Here is a 25,668-nt window from a genome sequence, read left to right as displayed (position 1 = left end):
TGTATTACCTTTTTGGGTAGTCAAAGCCCTGCCCATGACAGATATGAAACCCCTACGGGGCCATATTTGGTCCGATTGCTTTGGAAGGGGTTAGAGGTTCAAGTTCTACAGCTTCACCAAGAATTTCTCCAACATGAATTAGCTGTTATTGCCCAGAGCTGCCTGCATGTAAACCAGATTTGGGAGCTGGCAGATGCATGGGAGGGAAATTATTTCTAAGAGGACGGGCATATGATAAATAGCCTCTGTTTGAAGAAGGCCATGATGAAAGCCTAATAAGTTGCAATGAGTAGCACCTATAAAATCAGGGCTCTGTCGATTTGCTTTCTCATTTGATGGCAAAAAAAAAAGAGTATGCTTTGGGATGAGAGCAGAGCCTGGACAGTTTTTCTAACTCGTCTCCTGGTTGTTCAGGGATCTTCCTTGTGTTTTATATTAAGCAACGGGAGCACAGCATATATGTATTTTGCTGATAAGAAAAGAAAAATGAATTGGCAGACACTTTCCCCGACAAGACAGGAAAGCACTCTTTGAACAAAGTGGAAATTGGACTGCTTTACTGGCTGATCACAGCATTGATGTTCAAAGCTTTCAGACCATATAATAGTCTTAGGTTCAGGTATACAGCATGGAAAGGAGGAAGAGAGCAAAGCTGATTTGAGAGATGGTAGAAAGTTAAAAGAAAAATGAAAAGCCTTTATCTGAGGAAGCAAACTGGCTAGTTATGGGTTATCTGGTCACCTTTAAAGGGAAGGAACCATTGAATTAATTATAGCCACTGTTGGACACTTGCTAATAGGAGCCATTATAAAATGATTTCCTATTTTCTGAGCTATGAGTCACAGCTGCAAGCACACACACTGAAAGACAAGTTCCCTGAAGAGCAGCCAGCCATTTCTTATCACGTATGGGTGAAAATAGAAATCTCGACTCCTCTTCACCACCTGGAAAACCACGTGAAGCCAGGGGAAAGTTGTCTTTTACTAAATGGAGAACGACTGAGCTAGTTGGTAGCTTTCATACCACTACCCAAAGCCAAAGGTGTTCAGTTTGCAAATTCCCATATCACAAAAGATATTTAACTACAATGCCAATAAACCACTGAATGAATCATTGCCATAATGCTATTACACTCATAAAACAATACCAGGCAGAAAAGTTATCTGCTGAGTTAGGTTCTTGTTTATTGAGAATATTAAAAAAAGAAGGTTGTTAAGCTCTTGTAACAGTTCTCAAATTAATGGCTGACACAGGAACACAAGTACATATTTCAGGACAACTACATTGCATAAACCAGAATCATTAAGTGTTTATTTAAGAGTCTATCCAACTTCTAAAGCAGGCGGTTTTCAGTACACATACAGTTCCTTATCATAAGAAAAAAAAGTGCGTCGTATTTTTGCTTTCATTTTGAATCCTTTCATGCTTATAGACCTTATGAAAAATGGTCATAGGGTTAAGATTTTAAGAGCTAGTAGTCAATTTTTTTCTGAGATCTAAGTGACTACAAATAAAAATAGGGATAACATATTATTTTCTACCTGGGTAATTGCTCAACTTGCAGGTAAGATTTGCAGCAGTGGCTGGGCCTTGTAATGGAAAGACTGATGCCAAGTCTTAAGACACAGTACTCAACAAGAAAGACACAAGTGACATGAAGGTCAGCAATGTTTTGCTGACAGGTCTGAAGGTGACCAAAGCTAGGGTTTCAGTGAGGGTCTATAAGACTCATAAATTTTGAATATACAATCTTCACAACTGTGGACATTTACTTCTAAGAAAAATTTTCTGTGAGAACCTAGGGGTTACTATGGGGTATATTTAGCTTCAGTCCTACTGTTCCAGAACTAAATAGTTAAACGATTTTGATAGTGCCTTAGATGATTCATTACTACATGTCCAGCCTTCCCGTTGCAGAAAACACAATGGAAGCCAAGTTTGGCACCAAATTTCAGAGCACAGCATTAGCACTAAGTATCATTCATGACACAGATGGGTTTTGTCTACCTGAGGAATATCGTGCCCCAAGACAGATTTGCTGAACTTTGGCAGGAAGGCCTGACGTGAAGCTAGATCTCGAAGGGAAAGGATGTGTACATTTTGTAGTATTAAATAGAGAGTGCATTCACTTTTAGGTGAGCTATCAGGGCTGTCAGGAAGTCAGAACTGAGAAAGCCAGACCATGCACTCAGAAAATTCCACTCATGTCTGTTCTGTGCTTTATAGTCTTCAGATGCTTTTATTCGCCCAGCATCCCCATTAGGTAAGTAGCACAGGTGTTACTGATGAATGAATCAACTTTTCTATAAACATTAACTGTTATAGATCATACCTTTATTCTTTTGCATTTACCTAGTACTTCAACTAGTTTATATTCCTTACACAATTTCAGTAAGATGATATTTTTGGGGTAGGAAAGAGTATAACCGTTAGTGGGTATCATGTAATTTCAGATCTGTGTGGGAACTGAAAATTATAGGTTATACATGAGGAAACCCGAAGCCCTGGAGGTTTTCAGTGGCTGGCTCTAGGTTGCCTGCCATTGTGGCAGAGTTGGAACCAGAACCCACATCTTCTCCTCATACTGTGTTTTGCTCTATCGCCCTGTCTCTCAGAGAGAAATACAGGAAACGCCTGAGAAAAAGCTGTCTCATGGTTTCACTCAAAGAGGGAGAAAGGGGAAGAAGGAAAGAAGCTTCTACCCAAACCCTAGAAATATTTCCGGAAAAAGAAAAGAGATTTTCTAGACTTTTGTGATAATTAGTTGTATCATAACCCAAAATCTCACCGCATTTACCCTAGAGTAGAAACTCGGGGGAAAAAATGTTTTTCTGTATCTTTGGTCTCAATTTACAATTTTAGCTAAATTTGTTTCAATGCTTAAAAAGTAAAAGTACTATTCTTTTATCTTGAGTCTGAAGCTCAACACTTTATTACGTCTAATGAATCTTTTGTTCATGTACTCGTATAAACATCTGCTTATAGCTCTAACTCAAACTCTAATAGGAAGCACTTTTAAATATAAAACTCTACATTAAAATAAATAGAATCCTCTAAAGTCACTTTTTTAATTTTGCGAAGATACAGGAATGATTCTAGATGTTGTAAATGTGCCGGAAACAGGCTTGTGTGTTCAGTATGGTTGCCACTAGTCATGTGTAGTTATTTACATTTCAGTTAGTTAAAGTTAAACAAAATGAAAAATTCAGTTTCTTATGTGCATTACATACATTTCCAGTGCCCCTTAACCATGTTTTGCCCGTGACTACCGTATTGGAGAATGCAGCTCAGAAAGTTCTACTAGTGTAGGTGATTATATCAGCATTGAGACAAAAATCATGAGAGGAAAAATGAAGAAAATTTACTTCTATCTATCTTTGTATGTTGCTCCCTAAGGTTTTAGCTGTTGACTGAGAACTTAGGACATAGACAGGAGACAAAATGATGAAAAACAGTAAGTATTAATGAAAAGGGTCACTGGATTTCCAGGAAATACCCCACTCCTTTATGCATTATCAAGGGAAGATGACAACTGACATATAGCATCCTTTAAATGTCTATGCACTGTGTTTTCTGGAACCTTCCCTATTTAAAACCACTACCTAAGGTATCTTTTCTATCCTATATATTCCAAGAGACATAGAATGCTTGTTAGAAAAAAAAAATACTTTAACAGGATTCCTACACATTTTTGAGAACAGGAAATAATAAAGATGCTACATTGTACTGTGCAGTGAAGAATGAGCAAACCCCTAAAGGAGAAGTTGCATGAACTGTGAAAAAAGCAATAATATTAGCTTCATTAAGGGTTTTATAATTTCTTGGATTTTATTCCTTAAATGCTGAGCATTGAAAAACTTGTGGAGAGTCACAAAGGCTTATATGACAAGATCTAGTTACCACTTAATGGTGCTCATCTTTCATAGAAACTCATTTCACATCTCATCAGTTATAACTAGGAGCTAGGGAAGCTGGCTTCTCATTTTCCTAAGTTAAAAATACAGACACAGAACTAATAGAATAAAGGAAGAGGATTTTTCCCTAATGAGCCTAGCTCAAGTACCCCTGATTTCTGGAAAAGGAAGAAGCCTTCTTTTGCACTTTTCAACCGGGCACTCAGCAGAGTGGTCACTGTGACATATTTCAAGGGTATTTTAGGAGTTAAGGGGAAATATGCCATGCGTGTTTGTTCCAGGTATGCAGTTATGGACTGAGTAATTGATACTGTTTTGTCCCTTTGTCCAGCACTTGACAGAATATAGAGCTCTGCAAACTCCTCAAAGTAAAAATATTATGACACACGTTTCTAAGAGATGCTTTAGACAGCAGTTTCGAAAAGATGCCAACATTTTAGATCCGTTCGTGTGACAGAACAAAAAAGATCAAGGCTTCCTCTTCTAGATATTAATTGTGAAAAGAAATTTACAGATAATAGCTATTGTGTTTAGAGACATGAAAGAAAATGAAAGGAACAAAAGAAAGGACCCTGTGTGGGAGGCGAGGGTCCTTTTAGGTGTATGTGTAACTCTGCTGTTTCTGCAATAAGGAATTTAAAAACACCAAGCTGTAACTTATATCTGAGCCGAGAGTCAAGATGAAAACACAGCACACCCCAAATACTTCAAAGGCTGAACGCGTATGTTTTCCCCACACTTATGACTAGGCAGAGCTCTTGTCACTTCTTAGATCATTTTAACTCTAACCTGAGTATCGTAGTCTGCATTCATCCTCAAGTTATGACAAAACATTACAAAATTTAGGTTCTTAGAAGCAAAGAAAATATCCAATTTAGAGTTCATCAGGTCATAGAAAAATAAACACAATGAAAATAGACAATAGCATTCTCTGAATATGAGGACATTTTTTTTTTCCCTTTGAAAACTGTGGGATGGAGTAAGAAATTCTTGATACTAAGAGAATGTTCTATGTAGACATAAAATAATGTGTTTCCCCCGTTGAAGGTAAGCATAATCATTGTGGTCTTCCTGCATTTCCCAAGAGGGAAACACCAATGTATACATTTTTGTTTAGCTCAAAAGTTGCCTCCAATCTTCTTCTTTTTATTGTTTTATTGTTTTCAGGATAACAAAATACTTTTATGAAGCTGGATATTTTATTTAGGGAGCACTACTCCTTTGCCTTGGTGGATAGCAACTCAAACAATAATTCCTAACAATAGTGTTTGCTTCACATTTGAGTTTATATTTTTAAACATATTTCAGTATGATGTTTCACATCTTCAAAATCACATTTCATATACACTATGTTATTTGATCCTCAGAACCACCCTGTAAGGGATTAACTGGTATATTTTCTTAGTCCCGTTTAACATATGTGAAAACTGAGTCTCTAAATTTAGGGACATGCATATGTTCACACAAATAGGAGGTGATAAAGCCGCTGTCACTGTCAGGAGCAGCTCTAACTCCCTTTAAGCCTACTCTTTAATGCGCAACAAAGTTCTATATATTTTAAGAGAGAGCACAGCATTACTAGTGATAAAACATAGACTCTGGAACCAGCTGATCAGAGTTTAGGTCCTGGCTCTGTGATTTATTGATCATGTCACACTGGTCAACTTTCTGATCCTCTTAGGCCTCAGTTTAATTTTCTATAAAAAGAGAATAAAAATAGCACACACACACACACACACACACACACACACACACAGCACTGTTGAGAAACTGCTAAGTGAGCTAATTATTACTTATAATAATTAATATCTGGCACACAGTAAGTGCTCATGAGTGTTTGTTATTATTTTTAAAGATGACTGTTCGCTCCTTAAAGTTTTGTTCTTCTTATCTTTTTATATCTATCTTTATTTTTGCATAATTTCAGAGCTGGCTCCCCAGGTAGCACTCAGTAGCATTCAGGAAAAAGTAGTATTTCTAGAAGAAAACTACTTTCATACTTACAGAATGAAAAAAAAAAATCTCTCACAGCGTAAACTTTCTGGTAAGTATTTGTTATCTTTACACTGCCTAATTTTTTTCAAGACTTGATTGAATTAAACTTTGGCTGTTAACATTTTCTTACAGCAACGTAGATTTTGCATATGTATCCTGTAAATGAATACCATCATATTTCCACAAGGAGGCCACGTAAACTCTGAAATTATTGCATCATACATTTGAAAATTATATTCTAACAAGGCTGTTGTCAACCCACATGGTATATTATGAGGATTAGAAAAAGGAGTCCCTGCTTCAGGATGGACTCAGATCTTCCCCCAGGGCACTTAGCATGGCAAATTTAGCACAAGTATAATTTCAGCTCCCAATCATCCCTCTGGCTGGGCGCCCTTGTGCAATGAACAATCTGAACAACTGCATGCAATGGCCCTGTCTTCTAGGACCCTTTGGAATACATGACTTTTGCAGCTGAAAAATGCTAAATGCTGCACTACAACAAACAAATCTGAGAATGGCTTACCTCGTGATACTTTTTCACAGTTTTCCCTGAATTGCACGTGCAGGACTTCCAGTTGACCGTTCCACAGCCACAATTTCCTCCACAGCGCTGCACGAGGAGGCAACGTGGAAAGAAGACCACGTTGGTCAGCTTCAGCTCCTCTCTTAAGTTGACTGAGTAATTCCTGGGAGTGCAACTGTAACGTTTCACATCATCATTGAGCCTGTCCAGGTCAACTGTAAGAAACACACTGTGTAAGCAAGCGTACAGCTGTAAGCAAAAACACTCAGCACGTGTTTGGGGGTAGTGGGGTGCTGAGTTTGAGGAAAACGGGGTGGGAGGATTCTGTGAGAGCTATCCTAACTCAGGGATTGGATATGTCCTTGGGACATATTCCTACCCCAAACACCAAAGATGGAAAATCTAATTTCTCTTTTGATCCTATCTGCCCTTCAGACAACAACCAAAAATCATCATCACCATCAGCATCAACAACAAAGAAAAACCAAAAAGCCCTCGAAAACTTGGCTAAGTCTGTATCTTGGCTCAAGTTTCCTTGTACTTTTTTTTAATGCAAAAAAAAAAAAAAAAAAGAAAGAAAGAAAGAAAAAGAAATGTTCCAAGGAAAGACTATGGAATGTTCAGCAATTTAAAATAATTGCCTTTATTTAAAAAAAAAAAAAAAATTTACCAGAGGGTAAGGAGGGAGGGGGGTGATAAATGAGGGTAAAGGGGATCAAATATATGGTGATGGAAGGAGAACTGACTCTGGGTGGTAAAAACACAATGGGATTTATAGATGATGTAATACAGAATTATACATCTGAAATCTATGTAACTTTACTAACAATTGTCACCCTAACAAACTTTAATTAAAAAAATAGTCATGAGGGTGTAAAAGGAATATAATCAATAATATGGTAAAACCTATGTATAGTGCCAGGTGGTACTAGTTAGAGGGATCACTTCCTAAATTATATAAATGTCTAACCACTATGCTGTACACTTGAAACTAATATAAAATAATATTGAATGTCAAATCTAACTGAAAATTTTAAAAAGGGAAAAAAGATCAATAATATTGTGATAGCATGGTACAGTGTCAGATGGTTGCTGGACTTAGCATGGTGATCACTTCTTTAGCATAAGGAATATAATCAAACATGTGGTAATAACACTGTATAGAACTAGATGGGTACTGTTAAATAACTATGATGTACACCTGAAACTAATATAATATTTTATGTCAGCTGTATTTTAATAAAAAATCTTTTAAAAAAAGAAGTTATATAATAAAAAAAAAAATTTGCTTCTTGTGTCTAAATAAATCCTGACTCTAAGCCATTACTTAAATATAATTTGCATTATATCAGGGACACATTAGGCACAATCACTGTAATATATTTAACTGGAACTGAAATTTTACAAGTAAATGTGAGAAAGAAAAAGGTCTTAGTTCCATTGGAACTCCAGGTCAACCAAAACCTTAAAGGAAATAGCATTTTGGGGGTTATGAATATGATGCCTATTTGTGCATTGGGCCCTAGATGGCAGGAAAGCTCAGTGGTTAAGGGCTTGGGCTCTGCAGTAAAGCTATAGCTGCATTCCACTTCATGACTGTACTTCCTTTTAGTTAAAGTTGCTTAACTGCCCCAAACTTCTGCCTCCTCATCTGTAAAATGTAAATAGTATAACTTTACCTATTTCACAGCAATATTTGAAGGGTTATATCTAGTGTGCATCGTACTGAATTAATGCTGGCTATTATTATTCATCTTTATTAATTTTGATTTTTTCCTGCATATTTTCCTTTTAGAGTTAAATGTAAAAAAATTAAAAGAAAAACAAATTTCAGGCCTTTCACCTCTATTTCACTTTTGGCCATCATTCTAGGGAAATGATTGCCCAGGTGGTAGGGTTCCTGGGACTTCTCTGAATGAAAAGGATCACTGTAGATTTTCAAATTTTAGTCATAAATATCTCCTGGAATTAAATTTGCATTGTTATATTACATTACATAAATTACACTTTAATTAGTGGTCTCAAAATCCATCTAATTCTCTATTCACTTGGCATCCAAATCCTCTGGTGAGCCCATACATAACTACCTTCTCAGAAGAGTGCAATTAGAAGAAAGTCCCTCATTTGCATGGGTTCCAAACCATTTCCTGTGTGCTTCCCTGTCACCAGATAGGTCCCCCCCCACCCCCACCCCCACACACAGAAGGAATCCCACAAATGTTAGGCAGATGTCATCAGGCTGATCCTGGACTCCAGCTCCAGTAAGTGTCTTAGCCTTAAACCAAAACTGCTTGAGGAGCAGTACAGAGTGTCCTTTTGGCGTAGAGGTCAAAGGCTAAGGAGGCTGTCAGGAGACAGCATCTGAGGGAAACTGAACAAATAGAAGGCACGAGTGGGTGAAGAGTCCACTTAACCCCATGAAGTCAGCTGAAAGACTGGCCAAATGGCCAGATGACCCCTTGAATAAAGAATTAAACTGCAATTGGATTGGTGCCCTGCCCTGAGTGCCTTTTCACATGTGCAGCTATGCTTTGATTCTTAAGGGCAGGCGTTTTCCCCCAACTGTTATATGCTGATCCCAGAACACTGTGGGGGCTGAATGAATGCTAAATAATTACTATGCATAATTTATTGCTGTTTTTTTCTTCCTTTGTAAAGACATGTCATAAGTTTAGCTATAATCAATCCAGATTTAAATTGAATGAACTCTGTCTTGGGAAAGGAACCATTTTATTGCTGCTAAATAACTGCAAGCAAAGCAGGAAGGATTACATAAATGGATTAAGAAGTGCGGCAATCATCCATTACAAGTGTCACCTTGAGATAAATACTAATGCTGGCCTGTGTGTTACCGGGCCTGTGGACAGGGCTGACGCAGAGGGCCAAGTCTGCTGCTTGTGATAATGGGAATATTTTTTGTCTAATGTAAAGAGGTGCAATTAGCAAGAAGAGGTTGTGACATGTGGGAAGGCAGAGAGGGATAGGTAGGGAGTAACACTAGTGAGTATCTTTAGTTCAGCCCTCTGCTAGCCACCTTATACATACCACTACACTTCACTGTTCCCCACCTTTTCGAGGTAGGTATTTATTATATACCCAAAGTGAACAGTAAGTGAGAAGACTGGAATTGAAGCCTTTCTCCCTTCTGCCGCATCGTCCTTGCCACATCCACCAACAACGGGGGTATGGCAGGTACCCAACAGCTGAAGAAACACTGAACGCCCTGGTGCAGTATCAACTTTTCTGTAGGCTGTTATACTAGGATGGGGTGGTGAATGGCTGCATCCTTATTTCCAGAATATATCCAAGCCAAATGATAGCATGCCTTCCCTATGGGAATGTAGCTAAACCCCAAAGTGCCCTCGGCAAATCAGAATAGGCATGTATGCCTTACTTGCCTTGAAACACAACTGTGCACACTGTATTACAGTTTACTGACTAGCATTGTTTCCTTGTTTCCTACCCACCATGAAGAGATTTACAATGCTGTCAGCTTTATGCATCAATTCACTAATGTGACTAAGAACGGTGGCCCAGTGTGACTGCTGTTGAATCAGCTGCATTGCTTATCAGGGCATCGAAACCACCCAGGCATTCAATTTAGAACTAGAACTAAAAGATTCTTCTGACTGGATGCAAATAACTTCAAAGCACGATTGCAGACTTTCTGCAGGGGATATTGAGTATCCAGTCAAAGAAGACTGGTTAACAGTGCAGCAGAGCAGGGAACCAGGCAAGGGGCTGAGTGGCAATTAAGGCTTCCCGGTGGTACTGCTCTGGGAAGGGGGAACTGTTGTGAGCCTGCTGGGCAGGAGGAAGGCCAAGAGCTACAAATCCAGGGAGAATGGCTGCCCTTTCCTTTCCTGCTTCAGTCTTCACGGTGGAACATTATAGGACAGCAAGGATGTTACAAATTTAATTCAAAGGCCCATTAATTTCATGTAATTTCCCTAGTTCACTCAGGTACACATAATGTTATAATTCTTCTTTTGCTGTCCTTTTGAATTTGAGTCGTCTTGCCTCTTCATGGCTCTTCTCCATCAGTGAAGTGTTTTGAGCTGCACTGACAATCAGTGGGAAAGGCTGAGAAGGCTCCATTCTCCTCAAAGGCTTTCTCTGGACATGTTAATCCAATGTGGGGCCCTGTGCGGTGCAGGGGGAGCACCCTTCTTTCTGCAGCCCTGGCCTCAAAGCATAGCCCAGTCACAGACATTGCTTGGGCTGTGATAAGAGTTCTGGGCTCTAAGCACTGGGGTGGGGAGGTGTAAAGCAATGGTATATTAGAGAAGGCACCCACCCTGTTCCATTTCTAATCTATTAAGGCTTAGGTGTGGGAGGAAGGAGACTCAGCCTGGTCTTTTTGGTTCTGGACATCTATATTCCCAAGTACCAGGTAATTTGAAAAGTTCTACACATACATAATTGCATGAAATCTCAAAAATGCTATGAATTACATACACCACTCTTACCCTTATTTTTACCTTTCAGAGGTTAAGAACACAACTTGTCCACAGCCACACACCCAGTCAGTGGCAGAGCCTGAGTTTGAATACAGGCTTTTTCATGACTCTTGTACTTACCGTGTTTCCCCGAAAATAAGACTGGGTCTTACATTAATTTTTACTCCAAAAGACGCATTAGAGCTGATTGTCTGGCTAGGTCTTATTTTTGGGGAAACACGGTAGAAGCCCAGTCTGAAGATCTGAAGGAGAGTGCAAAGAGCAGCTTCCACAAGCTACGTTGGAGCCTTCCCACTAGAGGACACTCACTGCCCAAAAGATCTGGCTTTTCAGGCGTGTTGATAGGCACTGACATATCATTTTTCAGGATGTTGTCAATGACATATATCCATCCATGTGCTCCTGTGCACACATATCCATCTATCGGATTCTATTAGAAAAGTACTCCATGCTTTAGCTAATCAACCAGGCAACTGAAAGAGAGCCTACTTTTTTTTTTTTTTTTTTTAGTATGGAGCAATGTAATGAGTTTCATCTTTTTCACCTGAACTGAAGGAATTTTGGCTATTCACAATCTTCTTTTTGTCTTCATTTCTCCTTGAACTCCTTCTTGCCCTTACTTATCTGTACTCCTTATCATGAAAACCAATTGGAGGTCCATGTAAAGAGCTGGATTGATTGACTGATAGCAACAATTTGTCTTTAGGGAGAATAACTGCTAGAATCCAAGAGACTTTTTTCTGTAGGACAGATAAAAACAATACATATTTTCAATCCATGGTAGGGAATCCCCACATATGGAGGGCTGACTTAAGTTATATGCAGAATTTTGAGTGTGAGGGTGGTCAGTACCCCTAACTCCTGAGTTGTTAAAGGATCAATTGTATTATATTTCACATGCTTGACAAGTGTGGCATGGGTGGTGATCAGCTTATGATAAACATTTAAAAGTATTTTCTAAAATGGACCATTTCAATTTTTCTTTGTGAATATGAAAATCCATTGTGAAACAAAATAATATCCTCACTTTGAATATTGGAAAGCACTTTTTTCTCCACATGTACATTTAATTCACTGCTTTGTTTTGTTCAATAGGAGGATGGTTTCCTTGGGTGAGTCTCTGGGTGTCAAGTTTGTTGGTCACCGTGCTAGTCTTTCATTGACCTTTGTTGTACTATGTGTGTTGCCATCTTTTTTTCTCTTGATCTTCCTGAGTCTGCTGGAGTCTCCAATTATACTTCCACACATTCTTAGAAATACCCAGTAATCATTTTGTAACAGCCAAATCAAGCCTTTCCAGTGCTCAAGTTCTTCATAAGCTCTTTTAGCAGGCACACACCAGCAGCCTTTATACTCATGCGTGTTTAACACATGGTGACAGCAGGAGAAGAGCAAATGCTTGAAGCAAAAGCATGCTTTTACCACCATGCTTTGTCATTCCATTGTACCTTCTCTAGCATCTCGGTCTGATACCTCATTTTAATCTTCTAGGGCCCAAGTCAAAGGCATATTCACCCTGAATCTCCTCTGACTCCTTTGCTATATATTCTCCACACATTTTCTGCTTTCTATTATAGCACTGACTTCACAGATCTCGCTTTATCATTTTTTGTTTATGTGGATACTTTTCTTCCACTAAACTGTAATGTTCTGGGAAGCAAAGAGTTAATCTATCTTTTTTATCCCTCCTCTCCTAGTGCTTTGCCTCTAATGGAAGGACTAAATGTCGATCATTTAAGTCCACCTCTTCTAAAGCCATTTGGTTCCAATAATTAGAAGCAGGGTACTGCTGAAAGAAACACATCTTTGTAGTCTAAGTACATGTGCCATTTTAGAATATTTGAAATAACTAACTAAATCCAATAATAATAATAATAAACTGAAGTCACTATGCACCACTGGACAATTGTTTCTGATTTTCGTGAAATATCTTTTGTGACTCTGAATGGATACTCACAAACTTAAAACAAACATTAGAGAAAATTTTGACCATTTTTTTGCCCTACTAATCTATCTAGATTTTCTTTGCAAGGCGTAGGTATTCAACAACTACTATCTGAATGATTCGAACTACTGATGGTATTAGGTTAGAATTGAGAAACCGGGTTCTAGAACCAGCTCTGTCATGGATGAACGGTGATGCATGAAGATGACTGGCACCAAGACGCATGGAACCTAGAAGGAGTGTCACGCAGAATAGATGACAGCATCTAGAAGGCTGGTCCCTAACACATATTTCAAGCTGCTCAGGAATATGTCCTTTGCCAAAGGGGGAATAACGTCACAATCTGTTATGTAAAGTGCTAAAAATCTGACTGATGTTACAACACTAGATATATGGTGCTTTAGGTGAGGTGGGAGGTAAGAGGAATATAAAAATAATGGTCGTATTTTTATATCAAGCAAATAGAGGCTCTCAGGCTTTTTCAAGGTTCATAAATTCCCAGGAGTCTGTTCATCTTTATGGACATTACAACCTCACTGCGATTTTCAGATTTCCTTTTCTATAAATCAGCACATAATTGTGAAAACTGTTTTCACGTTTCAACCTCAAGTTGGAAGTGCATAGAACAGTTATTCTATAACTTTTAATGAGGGAATATCAGGATATTTTAAACTTAAAATCATGGATTGCATGATTCCATTTGTTGGTTTAATTTCTAAAGAATACAAACATTTACCACTTGTATTTATAGAAATCACAGATAAAAGTTCCCAATCAGACAATTCCTAATTTTCAGGGTTTAAAAACGTTGTTAAGCAATGAGTCAATGGAAATTTATTAGGTACATACTATGTGCCTGGTACTGTGTGAGATGCTTTCACAAACTCAAGTCTCATTGAATTCTCACAATAAACACTCATCTTAGAGTCTACTATTCCCTTTTGATAGATATGGAAACTGCAATACAGAAGAGCTAAGTGACTTGCCTAAAGTCACTAGACATATAGTTGGCATTTGACAACTATGCACTGAAAAATGAATGGATAAGTACATGAATAGCTGCAAGGCATTGAACTAGCCATGAAAGCCACTGAAATTTTCATAAGGCAATTCTCTGGACCCCTGGAACTCATGACTTGGGTGGATGTATGAAGTACAGTTATGAAATGAAAAATAAGGAAACAAGTTAGTAGATGAGGGTAAAAAGAGATCAAATATATGGTGATGGAAGAACTGACTCTGGGTGGTGAACACGCAATGTGAAATATAGATGATGTATTACAGAATTGTATACTTCAAAGCTATGTAACTTTACTAACCATTGTCACTCCAATAAACTTTAATTAAAAAAAAAAAAAAAAGAAGAAAAGAAAACAAGTTAGGAGATGAAAAGAATTAAGGAGATTTTCAAATGTCTCTCTTTCTCTCATTTATTAGACTATGAGTCTCTTAGCTTTAAACACTACTGAGTTCCCCACAGCATGGGCTCTGCAGCCAGCAAACCCAGGTTTGTGTCACGGCTCTCCACACTTTGTAGAGGCCGCAGGACCTTTCTGAATGTGTTTCTTTTACTATGTAAAATAGGAATAAGAATAGTCTCCTGCCAAGGCATTTATTAAGATTGAATGAATTAAGAGTGTTTGAAGCATAGGGCCAAATACCTCTCCATTAAGTGTGCTGCACATTATTGTTGAAATGAGTGAAACAGATCGATGAGGAGGTTAAGAATAGATACCCAAACAGCTGAGATTCTGCCATTGGTGATCACTAAGGAAAGGAAGGTCATCCCCACTTTCATCTACATGTCAGAAGACAATGATCGTGTGTGTTCAGTTTAATTTCACAGGACTTAGCATATAGTCTTCTGCAAGTAAAAACACTTGATTAGCTAGATCTCCCAGCACTAGCAGTTTCTCGGCATCAGCATGTGCTCTTAGGAATGGTGTGCTTTCTTCTTAAGTCCACTGGGGTACTGAGAAAAAACATTGTGGAGGGGTTCCCGAATGCTTCACAGAAAAAATGGGCACAGGAACCACAATGCAAACCATTCAGCTTTATCAAGAGTGATTGTTGTGGAAAAGGCACATCTGTCCACTCAGATGCTAAAAGTTACCTATGTTTTTATGTTGCCACATGGATTTTTCCAATCAATTTGCATTTGAATCATATGGCTAAGTGGGAGGAATCACTTTGATGATGAAAGTGGGGTTAGGATATCCACAAAGATGGACCACCTCCACTAGGAGAAAAGCAGAGGCTGTCCTGGCAGCCGGAGGAAGAGCAACTGAGAGGTCCTTGATCCTGCGCTGTGATTGTCCTCAAACAACATGATGAACGACAGTATGGTTTTTCTTAATGCTTTCTGGCAAAGTGAGTGAGTGGGGGATCTAGATATTCACAAACCATATGGGTCATAAACAGTGGCTACAGTCTAAAAAGAAACAGTTTGTAAAGGAAATATCCAGCAAGCAAAATGGTGCTGGAAAGTTTCTGGGTAAATGGTATCATAGAAAAGTTAGTACTTGGCAATTATTGTGTAAACTTTTAATGAGTGTACTGATTATACAGATACTTAAATCTGACAATATTTGGATACTCTGTAGAAGGCTCTCCAGATTACTGATGATTATCTTAGAGCTTTCTAGGGAGGAAAGCAGAAGAGTACACAGAAATACCTTGCTTTTGTGCAGTTTTGTATTCCAGTAATAATAGTAGCAAGCATTTATTGAGGGGCCACTAGGGGTTAGATACTCTGTTATTATTAATACTAAAACAACTTTGCAACATGGTTATAATTGGAGCCATTTAACAAATTGCAGAAAACAGAGGCTCAGGGTCTGTAAATAACTTCTCCAAGGCCACTAATCTTAGGATTTGAGTAAGAATTTTATCACAAGTTTACGTGACTGCAAAGTCCGTGCTTTTCCCATTACAGAATTCTTTCTTCTGCTCTATTTCTATCAAATTTGTGGTAAACAATTGTAATACTTGATAATGAAAGCTTTTACTTGGTACATACCACATGGTTCAGGAAACTCAATGAAGCTAGCATTCCCTCAACATTAGAAATTAGAAAAATAAATCCGTTTTGATTTAATGTCTCCAGTACCTCTGTTGGTAGTTACAGAAGAATGATATCTCAAGACTGACTTACCTGATTCATCACTAGTGTCAGCCAAGGGCTTTTTTGCAAATTCTTACCCAGCTATCAACTAGGCAGATCAAGTTACAAGCATTCAATCTGTGATGACTTCGGTTTGTTTCTAAAATGTATTCCTAGCTTAATAAATTCTGAAATTACTCCCTACATTCTAAATCACTACTGAAAAAGCAAAACTTGTGCCAGCAGCTTGGGTGGTGGGAGGAGCGACAGCTGCCAAGCAACCCAGCTTCGCAAAGGCTCTCGGTGGGCCCCTGCCTGCAGACACCCCGCATGCGTCCACCCCGCGGCCACCATGCCCAAGAGGAAGGTCAGCTCAGCAGAGAGGACTGCAAAGGAGGAGCCCAAGAGGAGGTTGGCGAGGCTGTCAACTAAACCTGCGCCTGCAACAGTGCAAACGAAGCCAAAAACGGCAGCTGGAAAGGACAAATCTGCAGGCCAAAAAGTGCAAATAAAAGGGGATAAAGGGGGGAAAGGGAAAACAGGAAGAAGTGGCTAACCAAGAAACTAAAGATTTACCTGCAGAAAATGGAGGAACTAGAAACGAGGGGAGTTCAACCTCTGATGAAGCAGGAGAGAAAGAAGTCAAGTCTGATTAATATACCATGTCTTATCAGCGGTCCTTGTCTCCCTCCTTGCATAATCCAGAAGAAAATTTTTATCAACTATCTGTAAATGCAAGTTTTTTAGTAACTCCAGAAACATTTTTAAGGAGGGAATTCCATCTCATCCCATTTTTTAAGTGTAAATGCTTTTTCTTAAGAGGTGAAATTATTTGCTGGTTATTTTTTGCTACAATCAGAAAATAGTGGGCTGTTGAACATGGGAGGCTTTGATTATCGTGGGTACCAGGTTAACATTCCATAGTTTTTATATCCTATAATACAAAGCATACTAAGTGGCAACTTGGAGTCAGTTGTACAGTTAACATGTTCTGAACATTTTAAATTGCTTCTATTCCCACGTTTTTGGTAGAATTGTTTCCTAAACACAACCATTCCTTGATCTTGGCTCATCCTGTCAGAATTCTGTGTACTCTGTACCATCTTTGGTCATGGTAGTCCAGTTTTCCTAGTCATTTTGTTAATGTGCTGTGAAAGGTTGAAAATTTGAGTATGTAGTGTATCTGATTTTAAACTGTGAATTAGTGGGACTTCGATGTTAACAGTTTATCAACATTTGAAGATATTGGTACTTGATATTTTATTAAGGAAAATTAGCTTCCAAATTGTAAGCTGAAAAGTCACTGGAATAACTATTTAGAAAGAATCAAAACTACATGACTTTTTAGGTTTTTGGTACGTACGTTAAGAATTGTTTACAAATTGAAATGCCTGTGTACCTATCCTTAAAACAATTAATAAAATCTCGATTCTGAAAGAAAAAACAAAAAAGAAGACGAAAGAGCAAAACTTGTATCTTCTTGCTCAGCATGCAGGGGAATGACAAAGGCACAGCTATAAATGCCTGATTTAAAAATAAAAGATGTTTAAAAAAATATATATATAAATAAATAAATAATAAATAAATAAACAAAAGGTGTTCTCACTTAAGAGAATTCAGAACCAATTCAAACCTCTTGCTATAAAACATATTTATTTCATGTAATCCTTAGTTTCTTATGCCAGTTATTTACCTGTAAGAAGTTTGCAAATTAAAAAGTCAGGTGTAGAGAAAAATAATGATATGTAAGAAATCATATAATTGGTATTGGATCCTTGGAAATGAGTTAATAACTGTCTCAGAGTTTCAACTTCTAACGATTTAGAGTCTGTAAAAATCACAGTTTGAAACCCCATCATTTGGAATCAACTTAATGTCAGTATTTTTGCTTCACTCAATATTAAAATACTGATTTTTTATAAAAGGAGTGCATGTCAATTTTGGCCTGTGAATCAAAAATGGCAACTCTTTTTTGTTAAGCATTATAGTTCAAAACTATAAATTTGGAGTGCCTCAACAATTATCTCCATGTTTTTATCACAACACTTAGCCTGTGAAAACAGGCCTCCCATTGCCATTATATATGTTGGATTTTTCTTTGTTAAACACACTACCATTCTGGAAAGTCAAGTTCTCCTGGAAGAAGTAAAAGAACAGAACTCACATTGTTAATCTCTATAAACTGCTTCTCAATTAATGCCTAATCTAGTACAGTTTAAGGCCAATAATTTCTTAATTTAGAAATGTCAAATTTCATGCTATGAACTTGAATATATAAACACTGCCCCTAAGTTCAAAGGTATGTGTTTTAAAGAAATCATAGAATAGTTTTAGTTAAACTATAGTGGTCATACAATGATTCAGATGGTAATTATATAGCTTGTAGAACATACATCTGATTTTTTCTACCTAATTCTGTGCAAATCTGTAGTATCTATCATTAGCATATAATATCATTATCAGAAGAAATAAATGCAACTTGAACTTGAAAATATATCTATATCTATATCTATATCTATATCTATATCTATATCTATATCTATATCTATATCTATTTATCTATTTATCTATATATCTGTCTATCTATCTATCTATCTATCTATCTATCTATCTATCTATATATATTTAACTTTGGGGAAGCTTTTACCAAAATTATTGATAAAAATTGGGTTTTGGAACTACAGTCATCTACAGATTTCAATTATCCATGCTATTCTTTTCTGCATTATCCCCTAGAAAACTGGAATAAGTAAAAGGAGGCTGAATATATTATATTAAATTCAGTCCAGAAGCTGTCACAGACAAGTTGGAGCTTATCTATTACTTGTGAATTTTTTAAAGTAGACCTTATGCACTGAAGTTCTGGCTTCAATACATGGCAATGTTATCTGTACCTTTTCTCTGTCTCTTCTCCCCAAACTGTTACTGTCCTCTTGCTTCCCATTTTCAACTCTTTTCTTAAAGAGAACTAAAAACTCACTGTCACCTAATCTCCCTTCAAATAAACAGTAGAAGCAAAGCAGAAAATTTAATTTTAAATAGTAACTGTTTCTACTTTATTACATAAGTTCTTCAACCAGTGTGTTTGTGTTTTATTTTAGTTTATAAAACTCTGTGTTTGATCCTTTGAAATTCAACAGTCATCTTAGAATCTCGCTCTTTGGTATCAAGAAAAATGACACTTGTGATCAGTCTGGGCAAATCAGAATGGATGCTCAATAGATATTCATAAATGATGTTGCTCCTGTACAACATCATTAAAATTATTATACTGATAATAGGAAACCTTTTTATGGGTCCTATGAAGTTCACATTTTATCAGACATCTAATGGTGTCACCAAATAGATATTGGGCCTCCATTATCTATAACTATTTTTTTCTGTTTTCAGTCTTATTCACTGCTCCCTTTCTTATACATCAGGATACAAATCATGAATTTGTATTTTTAAGTCCCTAAAGCTGAAAATAATAGTTGAAATGTTAAACCTGACTTCCTGTGCTTCTGTGATACATGCAGGTGGTTCGGCATCAGTGGAATGATAAACAATTAAATCAGCACATTTGTACAATTTCAGAGACAGTGGTGACTCACCAGTGTTAAATAAAATGGTACAGATCTGCCTTAGGACCATTTTAAACAAGAGATTAAGAAATCGGATCTGGGAGAGGACTTCATTAAAATGGCGGCCTGAGGTGAGCCTCTGTAAAGCTCCCCTGGAAGTTACAAATAATTGAAAAACAATAACTACACAAAGGACTCCCTGCAGAGCAGACAGGCAAGATGAAGAGGCCCACTACTGAATTCACCTATAGGTGGGCGAATAGTGCTAACGGGGGAGGAGGGAAGGGAGAAGTGCGGAGACGGAGCTGCGCGGGCACAGGATGCAGACCTAGCTCAGTGCTCTGAGCTCTCTACTTCCCAGAACTACTGCAGCTGCGGGAAAGGGAAGAACTCGGACTGCTAGGGCTCCGCTTATGGCCCACAGGGCTGAGGGGGCAGCATATAACACGGCTGAACCCAACGCTCATGGCAGAGACCTCGGAGAAAAGACTGAGGGAAAAAGGATGAAAATGGTGGTTTAAGCCTTCACTGCCGAGCAGAGAACAGAAACCTTAGGCACTGAGACTAGCCACCCCTCCCTAACCTTCCAGAGTACGTCCCGCCCCCACCTGCCCGGTGCTAGAAGCGGAACAATAGCAGTGTCAGATCAAAAGAACAGAATATTTGCTGTTCTGAAACCTGTGGACTGCAGACACAGATTCGCAGCCCAACTAGTTCCGGCAAAGGGGAGGGAGCTGTGGAAGCAGGACCGGCTGTGGTGGTGGTCACTGCCATTGCTCTGGGCCACCTCTCACAACTCACCCCGCCCCTGGCCCCACCAATCTGGGCGGATCCCTGCAGGAGTAAACAGAACTGCTGAAACACACGGGCTCTGAATCTGGTGCAGGAAGAGCTTTGGAACTTCAAAAGCTCTCCACATACCCACAAGGACACTGTGCCCTGTGACCCAGGTGAACTATTACCAGAGGAGAAGCCCATCTCCCAGGGAATTGCTCCATTGTGTGAGAAGCTGGAATAGTGCAGAGAAAATATAGCACTACCGTGTGAGAGAGAAAAAAAAGGCTGCAGTCGGAGAGAAAATAAAACATTCTACCAACAAGTACTGGAAAACAAAAGAAATACCTCTTCCTATCAACCTGTTGCAGAAGCCACTCTTGTAGATGTCTAGGAAGAGAAATAATAAATCAGTAATTGCCATGAATAACCAAGGCAACAAGACAGCTCAGAAAGAAAGTGAAAAGTCTCCAGAAAAGGAACTTAAAGATATGGAAATATATGACTTAAATGACAGAGAATTCAAGATTGCAGTTCTGAAAAAACCCAATGAGATGCAAGAAAACACAGAAAGGCAGTTTAATGAACTCAGAAACATAATCAAAGAACAACTTGAGCATTTTACAAAAGAGATTGAAATTTAAAAAAAGAACCAAATAGAATTTCTGGAAATTAAGAACTCAATAGAAGAAATTAAGAATGAAATAACCAGTTTAGGTAGTAGAGCTGACCAGATGGAGGAAAGAATCAGTGACATCGAAGATAGAAACCTGGAAACTACACAGATGGAAGAAGAAAGAGTCTTGAGACTTAAAAGAAATGAAAGAACTCTACAAGAACTTTCTGACTCCATCAGAAAGAGCAATATGAAAATAATGGGCATAACAGAAGGAGAAGAAAGAGAGAAGGGAACAGAGAATATATTCAAACAAATTGTTGATGAAAACTTCCCAAACTTGTGGACAGAACTGGATTCTCGAATCCAAGAAGCAAATAGAACACCTAATTACCTCAATCCCAACAGGCCTTCTCCAAGGCACATTGTATTGAAGCTGTCAAAAATCAATGACAAAGAAAGAATCCTCAAGGCAGCCAGGAAAAGAAGACGGTAACCTACAAAGGAAAGCCCATTAGACTATCATCAGATTTTTCAGCAGAAACTCTACAAGCCAGGAGGGAATGGAACCAAATATTCAAACTATTGAAAGAGAGAAATGATGAGCCAAGAATAATATATCCAGCAAAGATATCCTTTAGATATGAAGGAGGAATAAAGACCTTTCCAGACATACAGAAGCTGAGGGAATTTTTTAATACATGACCTGCACTACAAGAAATACTAAAGGAGGCTATTCGACCACCATCAACAGGGACAATTTGTGGCAACCAAAACATAAAAAGGGGGAGAGTAAAGGCCTGAACCGGAATATGGGAATGGAGAAAGTAAGCGTGCTGAAGAAAATGGAATACTCTAAATATCAGACTTTCTTTTACATAAACTTAAGGGTAACCACACAAAGAAAATCCAGAACTGAAATATATACTGTAATAAAAGAAGAAATAGAGGGAAACATCACAGAATACCACCACACAGAAATAATAGACAACAACAAAAAGGCAAAGAAACAATGCAGACACAGCCTTACCAGAAAACTAAAAATAGAATGACAGGAAATCCTTACATATCAATAATAATCACCCTAAATGTAAATGGACTGAACTCACAAATAAGAAGGCACAGAGTAGCAGATTGGATCAAAAAACTAAACCCAACCATATGCTGTCTCCAAGAAACAAATCTCAGCTACAAGGACAAGCATAGACTCAAAGTGAGAGGGTGGAAATTGAAACTCCAAGCAAATGGTACCCAGAGAAAATCAGGTGTAGCCATAATGATATCAGATGAAACAGACTTCAGGGTGAAAAAGATAACAAGAGACAAAGATGGACATTTAATAATGGTAAAGCGGACTACACAACAAGAAGACATAACAGACATCAATATTTATGTTCCCAATCAGGGAGCACCAAAATATACCAAGCACCTACTAACAGAACTAAAGGGAGAAATTGACCAAAACACAATTATACTAGGGGACTTAAATATATCATTGACAGATATGGATAGATCATCCAAACAGAAAATAAATAATGAAATAGCAGCCCTAAATGACACATTAGATGAAATGGACATAATTGACATATATAGAGCCCTTCATCCTAAAACATCAGACTATACATTCTTTTCTAGTGTACATGGAACATTCTCAAGGATAGACCATATATTGGGACATAAAATCAACCTCAGCAAATTTAAGAAGATTAAAATCATACCAAGCATACTCTCTGATCACAAGGCTTTGAAATTGGATATCAACTGCAAAAAGAAAGCAGGAAAAAACACAAATACATGGAGATTAAACAACATACTTTTAAAGAACGACTGGGTCAAAGAAGAAATTAGAGGAGAGATCAAAAGATACATAGAAACAAGTGACAATGAAATACATCCTACCAAAATTTTTGGGATGTAGCAAACGCAGTTTTAAGAGAGAAATTTATATCATTACAGGCCTATCTCAAGAAAGAAGAAAAATCCCAATAACCTCATGTTACACCTTAAAGAACTAGAAAAAGAAGAACAAGTGAAACCCAAGGTCAGCAGAAAAAAGGAAATAACAAAATTCAGAGCAGAACTAAATGAAATAGAGAACAAAAAGACAATAGAAAAATTAATGTGACAAAGAGCTGGTTCTTTGAAAAGTTTAACAAAATTGACAAACCCTTGGCTAGACTCACTAAGATAAAGAGAGAAGACACTAATTAACAAAATCAGAAATGAAAAAGGGGAAGTTATCACGGACACCACAGAAATACAAAGGATCATCCAAGAATACTATGAAGGACTATATGCCAGCAAATTCAATAACCTAGTAGAAATGGATAAGTTCTTAGAAACATACAGCCTTCCGAGGCTGAACCATGAAGAACCGGAAAATCTAAACAGACCGATCACCAGTAACGAAATTGAATCAGTCATCCAAAACCTTCCCAAAAGCAAAAGTCCGGGACCAGGTGGCTTCACTAGCAAATTCTACCAAATCTTCAAAGAGGATCTAATACCAATCCTGCTCAAACTCTTTCAAAAAAATTGAAGAAGAGACAGCATTGCCTAACTCATTTTATGAGGCCAACATTACCCTGATACCAAAACCTGGTAAGGACAACACAAAAATAGAAAACTACAGACCAATATCTCTGATGAATACAGATGCAAAAATCCTAAACAAAATTCTAGCAAATCGAATACAACAATGCATTAAAAAGATTATTCATCACGACCAAGTGGGGTTCATCCCCGGGGCACAAGGATGGTTTAACAATCACAAATCCATCAATGTGATACATCACATAAACAAAATAAAGGACAAAAATCATATGATTATATCAATTGATGCAGGAAAAGCATTTGACAAGATACAACATCCATTTATGATTAAAACACTTAACAAAATAGGTATAGAAGGAAAATACCTTTACATAATAAAGGCCATATATGACAAACCCTCTGCTAATCTCATAATTAATGGTGAAAAACTGAAGCCCTTTGCTCTACGTTCAGGAACATGACAGGGCTGTCCCCTATCACCTCTGCTTTTCAACATAGTGTTGGAAGTCCTCGCCAGAGCAATCAGGCAAGAGAAAGAAATAAAAGGCATCCTAATTGGGAATGAAGAAGTTAAATTATCACTCTTTGCAGATGACATGATGCTATATATAGAAAACCCTAAAGACTCCACCAAAAAGCTATTAGAAACAATCAACGAATACAGTAAAGTTGCTGGCTACAAAATCAATGCACAAAAGTCCATTGCCTTCCTATATACTAACAATGAAATCTCAGACAAATAAATATGAAAAACAGTTCCTTTTGCAATTGCAGCAAAAAGAATAAAATATCTAGGAATAAACTTAACCAAGGATGTGAAGGGCCTATGTGCTGAAAACTATAAGACATTTTTGAAAGTCATTGGAGAAGACACAAAGAAATGGAAAGACATTCTGTGCTCATGGACTGGAAGAATCAACATAGTTAAAATGGCCATATTACCCAAAGCAATGTACAGATTTAATGCAATCCCCATCAAAATCCCAATGGCACTTTTTAAAGAAATAGAATAAAAAATCATCAGATTTGTTTGGAACCACAAAAGACCCCAAATAGCCACAGCAATCTTAAGAAAAAAGAACAATACTGGAGGTATCACACTCTCTGACTTTAGCTTGTACTACAGGGCTACAATAATCAAAACAGCATGGTATTGGCAGAAAAACAGACACAGAGACGAATGGAATAGAATTGAGAACCCAGAAATGAAACCAAATAAATATGGACAGATAATTTTTGACAAAGAAGCTAAAAACATACAATGGAGCAAAGACAGCCTCTTCAATAAATGGTGCTGGGAGAATTGGAAAGCCACGTGCAAAAGAATGAAACTGGACTGCTATCTGTCACTATGTACCAAAATTAATTCAAAATGGATCAAAGACTTAAGCATAAGACCTGACACAATAAACTGCATAGAAGAAAACATAGGTACTAAACTTATGGACCTTGGGTTCAAAGAGCATTTTATGAATTTGACTCCAAAGGCAATGGAAGTAAAAGCTAAAATAAACAAATGGGACTATATGAAACTTAAAGCTTCTGCACAGCAAAAGAAACCATCAACAAAATAAAGAGGCAACCAACTGAATGGAAGAAGATTTTTGCAAACAGTGCCTCCAATAAGGGGCTAATATCCCAAATATACAAGGAACTCATGCAACTCAACAATGAAAAAACAAACAACCAAATTGAAAAATGGGCAGAGGACTTGAAGAGACATTTCTCCAAAGAGGACATACAAATGGCAAATAGACATATGAAAAAATGCTCAACATCACTGACCATCAGAGAAATGCAAATAAAAACCACAATGAGATATCACCGCACACCAGTCAGAATGGCTATCATCAACAAGACAAATAGTAACAAGTGTTGGAGAGGCTGTGGAGAAAAAGGAACCCTCATTCATTGTTGGTGGGAATGCAGACTGGTGCAGCCATTATGGAAGGCAGTGTGGAGGTTCCTCAAAAAATTACAAATAGAATTACCATATGACCCAGCAATCCCTGTCCTGGGTATCTACCCAAAAATCTGAAAACATTTATCCATAAAGACACGTGTGCTCCAATGTTCATTGCAGCTTTATTTACGGTGGCCAAGACATGGAAACAACCAAAATGTCCTTCGATAGATGAATGGATAAAGAAGTTGTGGTATATATACACAATGGAATACTGTTCAGTGGTAAGAAAAGATGATATCGGAACATTTGTGAC

General features: G+C 37.8%; 1 protein-coding gene and 1 pseudogene across 2 annotated transcripts in view; one reads left to right on the top strand and one right to left on the bottom strand.

Moving 5' to 3' along the window:
• PDGFD (platelet derived growth factor D) overlaps window positions 1-25,668 on the bottom strand; it is a 257,795-nt gene that overhangs the window by 5,004 nt on the left and 227,123 nt on the right. For both annotated transcript variants that reach the window (XM_019716795.3, XM_019716794.3), the window contains exon 6: window positions 6,436-6,650. In XM_019716795.3, coding sequence (XP_019572354.1) covers window positions 6,436-6,650 — 215 coding nt within the window. The remainder of the gene's footprint in view (window positions 1-6,435; window positions 6,651-25,668) is intronic.
• LOC148755807 (non-histone chromosomal protein HMG-14 pseudogene) lies at window positions 14,091-17,067 on the top strand (annotated as a pseudogene).

The sequence above is a fragment of the Rhinolophus sinicus genome, chromosome 14 (assembly GCF_057876585.1).
Source record: "Rhinolophus sinicus isolate RSI-liver-muscle chromosome 14, RSI-T2T, whole genome shotgun sequence".
Classification (NCBI taxonomy): domain Eukaryota; kingdom Metazoa; phylum Chordata; class Mammalia; order Chiroptera; family Rhinolophidae; genus Rhinolophus; species Rhinolophus sinicus.
This window is presented reverse-complemented; position numbering and strand designations above follow the sequence as displayed.